This window comes from Perca fluviatilis, chromosome 7 (genome assembly GCF_010015445.1).
Source record: "Perca fluviatilis chromosome 7, GENO_Pfluv_1.0, whole genome shotgun sequence".
Taxonomy (NCBI): Eukaryota; Metazoa; Chordata; class Actinopteri; order Perciformes; family Percidae; genus Perca; species Perca fluviatilis.
In genome coordinates, this window is record NC_053118.1 from 41,380,740 (window position 1) to 41,389,067 (window position 8,328).

An 8,328-nucleotide genomic window follows, 5' to 3' on the forward strand; every position below is an offset into this window, starting at 1 on the left:
AAGCTCGTTCCATGATTTTAGACTTTTCAGACAGGCATGTTTTAGGGTAACGTTTTAAAGAATTCCCTGGTACCTATTGGTCCAAAACTGAAAGACAGGCTCAACTGTTCCATCATGTATTCCCTGTACAAGCTTATACACCCGAATCATATCTCCTCTGGATCTCCTAAATATGAGAGCTGGTAAACTTAATTTCCTCACTCCATCTTCATAAGACATGTTTTTCATTTCGTTTTTCAAAGCTTCTAGTTCCTCCAGCAGCTTCTGTTTCTGGAGATTAAAAAGTGGACTTCCTCTCTTTCTAACAGAACCCATCAGAGACCAGACCCTGCTGAACCTGAACCTGAACCAGAACCTGAGCCCAGCTTTGTGTCCATGAAGAGTGAGCGGTTCATGGAGACACCATGGAGGCAACCTGTAAGGATAGACCAATTAAAATGGAGGAGAGGAGAAGAGAGAGTCCAAGACAGAAGGAAAGGGAGGAACTTATTGAAATAAAGAGCCAAAGACTGAGGTGAGTTGGTCTGAAACCTCCAACAAACTAGAAGTAGTGTTGTCTCTCAGTGTTGTTATCATCAGGGCCCAGTTTTTCAAAAGTAATCCAGTGGGATTTCAGATCACGGATTGGATTAAATTTGGGAAATGGGTTTTTCAAAAGCAAAAGAGGGATTCTGAACTAAGATCAGAGCATGTAATGGGATCTTACATTTGATCTGGATCAAATCTGCCCTTTGAACTCGGTTTGGGATCTATTTGATTAAAAAAAACAGGATTATCCTGATTTCATCAGATTTTTCAGACCATATAACATATATTTTATGTTTTATGGTATGTTTTATGGTATAGTATTTTTTTACGTGAATGATAACAAAATCAGTGTTTACTGATGATATATATACATGCCTTCATATATTAAGCATGTCACATCTAATGAGATATAGTACACAAAAAAAACATGATAACAAAATAAAGAATGTAAAATGTTTCTGTTTATTACACTTTTTCTGTTTCTTAAAATTAAAACTAACAATGGGTATTAGTGGCCTACCTGTAGTTCTTTACTGAGCCAGTAGGCTACACTGTTGTCTCCATTTAAGACTCTGGTAAACAGGATTTGGTAATCCCGAAATTTGGTATTTGGATCCCAGTGGTCCAGTCCAGTGTTCCTTTAAAAAACTGGTATTAAAGTAAGATGGATCAGGTGATCCTGGGATTTCCAAATCCGTATCAATTTGATCCAGATTAAATTTTTTTTTTAAACTGGGCCCTGGTATTAAAATCTGATCTAAGTGATGGTTAGAGGTGTGAATCATTGAGATCCGATCAGTCAGAGCACATTCTGAGGTGGTCTGACCCTTCTCTTATATCCCGTCTGTCTGCTGCTCTGTGCCCCGCTGGTACCTGGGAAAGGCGGCCACTGATATACAATAACCTTTATTATTAGTTTCATGAAAACGTCCCCAAATTCACCAGAATGTTTTACTACCAACCTTCCTGCCTTTATGTCTCCTTTTGTTATTTGTTATTCTCTCATTGCCAGATCTCCACAGCGCTGAGTAATCAGGCAAACTGAGGTGGTAGAAATGGTTTCATTTACTTTATAACATCAGCAACAAAACATTTAGTCTATATTCACAACTTTCATTTCCGGGATTGTTCAGGTCCCGCTGGATGTCTGTCCCCTTCCTCTGTCTCTGTGTTGGGGTTCTAACCTCCGGTGGATTTGTGAGGACTATGGTTAACTGCTCCTCAGATCTCTGCAGGGTAAATCCAGACAGCTAGCTAGACTATCTGTCTGTCTGTCTAACAGCTAGCTAGACTATCTGTCTGTCTGTCTAACAGCTAGCTAGACTATCTGTCCAATCTGAGTTTTCTGTTGCACTACTAAAACTACTTTTGAACGTGCACGTTCCACCAAAACAAGTTCCTTCCTGAGACTATTTAGCAGAGGCACCGTGGCTCTGAGCTTAGCACCGCCCACAATGACTGTGATTGGTTTAGAGAGATGTCAATAAACCAGAGCACGTTTTCCTCCCATCCAGGAATGCTGTGTGGACTAGTCAGACCTTACTATTTATATAAAATACTAATATTTGAAGTTGTTGTCTGAGTTAAAAGATTTTTTTGATTTTTGATTTATCTGTTTTTGTTTCAGGATCCAGCAGCAGAGACCAGAGTCTCCTGAACCTGAACCTGAACCCAGCTGTTTGTCCTTCAAGAGCGACCAGTCAAAGGAGGATTTTATGAATTTTAAACAAAGACATCCATCTGACAGAAAGTAAGTTATCAGTACCATATAATGAGATTCATAGATATAGTATTTTAGAGGTATTTCACATAGGCATCATTGTCCTTTAAGAGCGACCAGTCAAAGGAGATTGTGATTGATTTTAAACGTGTTTCTGACCTAAAGTAAGTCGTTATTAGCATTAAGTTGTTAATAATTACATGTATGTACAGTATATAGCCTGTTGTATTATTATATTTGGTATAAGTATCAGTTCTTATCAGTAGTACTCAATGCTGCTTCCTCTTTTACTTTAGACTATCTGCTGATGCTATCTCAGCATCAAGAACAGAGCCTCTATATATGGATGGCTTAACCACTCGGCCACCCAGGCACCCATACAGTATATTCACCATTTCTAAACACACAGCAGAACATGACATCATCTGGGAGCTCACCGTGCAAAGAGAGCAGTCTTCCTCAATCAGACCAGTCTGCTGCTTCAGGAGTCCTTAAAGCTGCTGACACACCAACCAGGCGGCCGACTGTCGGCAGAAAAGGCAGTTGGACTGATCAGTCTCCCCGAGGTCCAATCAATGCCTTGGAACACACCAAGGTGCCTGCTGTTATGGAGACATGATACGTCTCCATAACAGCAGGCGGCACTACTCTGTATTGTCGCCCAAGAAATGAAAACCAGGCAGCTGATTGGACGAACGCGTCACGTGGGTCTAGCTGCTGCTTCCGGATTTTGGATTTTTTTCAACCGGCCATGGCGGGTCATTCAGAATACGATCTCGTATTGTACGAAGATAATTCACAGAAACATGTTTCTGAAAACAATTTAAGCAAGAGATAGGCTATGCAGTTGCTGAATCTGTCTTCATTTCAGATCAACAAAGGTCAGTTTAAAAGATTTTCATCAGATTTTGAGGCTTAGTCAATCTCATCACGCTCGTCATTTCCGGATGAGTCCCGACTGCCCTGTCTCCAACTGAACACGTCAGGTCGGCCAAAATAAAGGCCGACGGCCCCTCCAACGGCACGGAACACACCGAACAGTCTCGAGTCACCGACCTCGCCAGACTGTCAGACGGCTGATTATCGGCCCGGTGTGTAGCTGGTCTTAGGCCAACCATGTTGTAGCCCTTGTTTACTTCTAAGTTCTTTCTGTTGATCCACAGTACCACCAACACTTTAATGTCAGGGGAAACAATCTGATTCAGTGTTATAATCAACACATAAAGGCACAGGATCTTTACCTTGTGTTTGTCTCTGTGTGGACGGACATGATGTGAGCTAATTCTTCCTGATTCCTCCACAGAGTGGACCAGGAGAGCTCAGAGGTTCCCACTGGTCAGTCTGCCCAGCAGCATCAAACGCACCTGGACTCCATATTTATGGTCTGTACATTTACAACAACTACTTTTACATCTATTCTATTTGCAATCATCTCCATGCTGCACGTTTCAGACCAGTGGATTGTCAGTCTGTCCAACAAGTATCTGATGTTTGCTCCATGATTTTAGTTTGATTGTGTGATTCATATAATCTTCTGTTCCAGCTGTTGGAGGACAACATTGGCACTTTTGTGAAGAACGAGCTGACGAAGATCCAGAACCTTTTGAGTCCAGATTACCCAGAATGCTTAGAGAGTAACAGAGAGGATGAGGATGAAGAGCAGGAGAGGAGCAGTGAGGCATTTCTGAAGATCACACTGCACTTCCTGAGGAGAATGAAGCAGGACGAGCTGGCTGACTGTCTGCAGAGCAGTAAGAGGATTTCTCTAAAGATTTAACTTGCTGGACTAATGGGACGTTTACTAATGTCTCCAGAGACAATATGTTTATATGTAAATTTCTTTAGGGGACATAAACTGTCTACTTTGTAAATCACTTATAACTTCTTTGTTGTGTGTTCATTCAGGAAGTCGTTCTGGAGTTTGTAAGCGTAAACTGAAATCAAACCAGCAGAAGAAGTTCCAGTGTGTGTTTGAGGGTATTGCTAAAGCAGGAAACCCAACCCTTCTGAATCTGATGTTCACAGAGATCTACATCACAGAAGGAGGAACTGCAGAGGTCAATGGTGAACATGAGGTCAGACAGATTGAAACAGCATCCAGGAAACCAGAAACAACAATCAGACAAGAAGACATCTTTAAAACCCCACCTGGAAGAGATAAACCAATCAGAACAGTGATGACGACAGGAGTGGCTGGCATCGGGAAAACAGTCTTAACACAGAAGTTCACTCTGGACTGGGCTGAAGACAAAGCCAACCAGGACATCCAGTTCACATTTCCATTTACCTTCAGAGAGCTGAATGTGCTGAAAGAGAGAAAGTACAGCTTGGTGGAACTTGTTGATTACTTCTTTAGTGAAACCAAAGAAGCAGGAATCTGCAGGTTTGAAGAGTTCCCGGTTGTGTTCATCTTTGACGGTCTGGATGAGTGTCGACTTCCTCTGGACTTCCTCAACACTGAGATCCTGACTGATGTTACAGAGTCCACCTCAGTGGATTTGCTGCTGACAAACCTCATCAGGGGGAATCTGCTTCCCTCTGCTCGCCTCTGGATAACCACACGACCTGCAGCAGCCAATCAGATCCCTCCTGAGTGTGTTGACATGGTGACAGAGGTCAGAGGGTTCACTGACCAACAGAAGGAGGAGTACTTCAGGAAGAGATTCAAAGATGAGGAGCAGGCCCGCAAAATCATCTCCCACATCAAGACATCACGGAGCCTCCATATCATGTGTCACATCCCAGTCTTCTGCTGGATCACTGCTGCAGTTCTGGAGGACATGTTAAAGACCAGAGAGGGAGGAGAGCTGCCCAAGACCCTGACTGAGATGTACATCCACTTCCTGGTGGTTCAGACCAAAGTGAAGAAAGTCAAGTATGATGGAGGAGCTGCAACAGATCTACACTGGAGTCCAGACAGCAGGAAGATGATCGAGTCTCTGGGAAAACTGGCTTTTGAGCAGCTGCAGAAAGGCAACCTGATCTTTTATGAATCAGACCTGACAGAGTGTGGCATCGATATCACAGCAGCCTCAGTGTACTCAGGAGTGTTCACACAGATCTTTAAAGAGGAGAAAGGACTGTACCAGGACAAGGTGTTCAGCTTCGTCCATCTGAGCGTTCAGGAGTTTTTGGCTGCTCTTCATGTTCATGAGACATTCACCAACTCTGGAGTCATCCTGCTGTCAGAAGAACAAACAGGATCAAGACACTTCTACCAGAGTGCTGTGGACAAGGCCTTACAGAGTCCAAATGGACACCTGGACTTGTTCCTCCGCTTCCTCCTGGGTCTTTCACTGCAGACCAATCAGAATCTTCTACGAGGTCTGCTGACACAGACAGGAGGTATCTCACAGACAAATCAGGAAACAGTGGAGTACATCAAGAAGAAGATGGATGAGAATCTGTCTGCTGAGAGAAGCATCAATCTGTTCCACTGTCTGAATGAACTGAATGATGGTTCTCTAGTGGAGCTGATCCAACGGTCCCTGAGTTCAGGACGTCTCTCGACAGATAAACTGTCTCCTGCTCAGTGGTCAGCTCTGGTCTTCATCTTACTGTCATCAGAAGACGATCTGGACATGTTTGACCTGAATAAATATGGTGCTTCAGAGGAGGCTCTTCTGAGGCTGCTACCAGTGGTCAAAGCCTCCAACAAAGCTCTGTGAGTGTGATTTATTCATTGATAAATACTCTGATATCTTTCAAAAGGAGTTAAATATTATAATTTCTTTGTATCCTGTTGTCTCTCCAGACTGAGTGGCTGTAACCTGTCAGAGAGAAGCTGTGAAGCTCTGTCCTCAGTTCTCAGCTCCCAGTCCTCTAGTCTGAGAGAGCTGGACCTGAGTAACAACAACCTGCAGGATTCAGGAGTGAAGCTGATCTCTGATGGACTGAAGAGTCCACACTGCACACTGGAGACTCTCAGGTAAGATCAAGAACAAGGAGAATAATCAAGAATAATCTTTGAAAACACAGTATTGAAAAAAAACTTTGGAAAGATTGAAAACGTGAATGTTTCCAAAGTATTTTATTATGATTTAGAATGAATCTAGATAACTGAAGAATGAAATATGAACTGTGGCTGACATCGAGAAATCATTTATATTTTCATATAATGCGACTTTGATCACTGGACGTTTGTTTATTCCTGATTATACAACAAGGAGATCCGATCAGACAATCTGATGGTCAACTAGACATTTAGAACATACTCAAATTAGCATGATAGTACACCCAGAGCCATTTGAGCACACCTGGTACATCACATGCAATATTACTCATAGTTTGGGTCACATCAGCTGTTTGGATCACATCAGCTGTTGGATCACATCAGATGTTTGGATCACATCAGCTATTTTGATCACATAAGCTGTTTGGATCACATCAGTTGTTTGGATCACATCAGCTGTTTGGATCACATCAGCTGTTGAATCGCATCAGCTGTTTGGATCACATCAGCTGTTGAATCACATCAGCTGTTTGGATCACATCAGTTGTTTGGATCACATCAGCTGTTTGGATCACATCAGCTGTTTGGATCACATCAGCTGTTGGATCACATCAACTGTTGGATCACATCAGCTGTGCCACTAATATGTCAATAATGAAGTTACCTAAAACAATATTTCTTTCAGTAGATATTTTAGCCAAGCAGTTTGGTGTTTATATGTGCGGTAGTTCTTACGTTTTGGGAAATTCCACAATCTCACCGTTACAGAGCTAACGTTAGCTTAAGATGACTGGCTGACTAACGGTTAGCAGGGAGGGACTAAAAATCCTCTCTGTTGCTTTTCTTTATTTTGAGAGCGAATTGCCCCACAATATGAACACAGTTTGATTATAAATTTCATTTAGTTGGTAACCGTTGATGTATAATCGCTTTATTACACAAGATGGTTTGATTTAACTTCATATTATCAGCTGTGGTGTCAGGTTACAGCCTTTTGCTACACAGTCATTACTAAGGACATAACAATGGCAAATCGTTTTTTGTGGTATAAATACATTTTGGAATATTGGATTGTATGAGTTCGACAATCAACTAGTGTGGGCTTCATCAGAAAACAGGAAATAAATAGAGGTATGGATTTACAAAACTTTTATGCCTTTCTGTCACATCTACTACAGTCAGATTCGCTGTGTTCCCTTGGAAGGAATCACTGCACATGGCTAGGCACTTGTAATGACATTTTGAACATGTTTAGAGGCTAAAAGCACATTTAAACCTTGCCCTGTTTCAGCCTCCTGGGTGCTAACTCTAGCAGGAGGTTAACACGGTGCAGGCAGCACCGATGTTTTTGTTTTTCTCGTTACTGACAGCACTCAACAACAGAGCTACATGTTGAAGTCCACCGGAATTCTCTTTTAAATACCACAGACGATTTTAAAGGTGTATTCTAAATCTGGACCAAAATGTACCTGGACAACAAACAAACATAAAACAAACACATGGCTCCACGTGTTGACAGAGGGTTCCTGTGTGTTGTTCTGTGTGTTTGAAGTCTGTCAGGCTGTCTGATCTCAGAGGAAGGCTGTTCTTCTCTGGTCTCAGCTCTGAGCTCCAACCCTTCCCATCTGAGAGAGCTGGACCTGAGCTACAATCATCCAGGAGACTCAGGAGTGAAGCGACTGTCAGCGGGACTGAAGGATCCTCTCTGGAGACTGGACACTCTCAGGTACAAACACAGAAACAAAAAGCAGATATTTGTGTAGGAAGTCTTAAAGGAGAACATCTCCAGGAACTAAAATGATAACTCCCTTTTATTAGGGGTCCAAGCCCGAGGGGGCATGTCCGAGGGGACATCTCCAGCGGAGCTGTGGAACCCTATTGTTTTTCTACTGATTATTCTCCTTCTTCTTCTTCTTCTTCTTCTTCTTCTCCGCCTAAAACTCCGACTGCAGCCTAAACCGTACATGGTGGCGGGTTGCCATTTTCAGGACTGGTCCAAAACCCTGCAAGGACCTCAGGCGCAAAAATGGACCCATTTCCACCACTAGGTGGCGCTATAGCAGAAAAAACGCGTTTGGCCCTATAACTCCCACACCGTACTTCCGACAGTCAAAAACCATACATCTAC

The 8,328-nt window shown here is 42.7% G+C and overlaps 1 protein-coding gene across 1 annotated transcript in view; it reads left to right on the forward strand.

The window, feature by feature from the left end:
* Positions 1 to 6,590, forward strand: part of LOC120562389 (NLR family CARD domain-containing protein 3-like) — a 9,883-nt gene extending 3,293 nt beyond the window's left edge. Inside the window, exons 3-8 of the mRNA XM_039806104.1 lie at positions 309 to 514; positions 2,156 to 2,278; positions 3,552 to 3,630; positions 3,792 to 3,999; positions 4,154 to 5,912; positions 6,003 to 6,590. Coding sequence (XP_039662038.1) covers positions 405 to 514; positions 2,156 to 2,278; positions 3,552 to 3,630; positions 3,792 to 3,999; positions 4,154 to 5,912; positions 6,003 to 6,180 — 2,457 coding nt within the window. The 5' untranslated portion in view covers positions 309 to 404 and the 3' untranslated portion in view covers positions 6,181 to 6,590. The remainder of the gene's footprint in view (positions 1 to 308; positions 515 to 2,155; positions 2,279 to 3,551; positions 3,631 to 3,791; positions 4,000 to 4,153; positions 5,913 to 6,002) is intronic.
* The last annotated feature ends 1,738 nt before the right edge of the window (positions 6,591 to 8,328 follow it).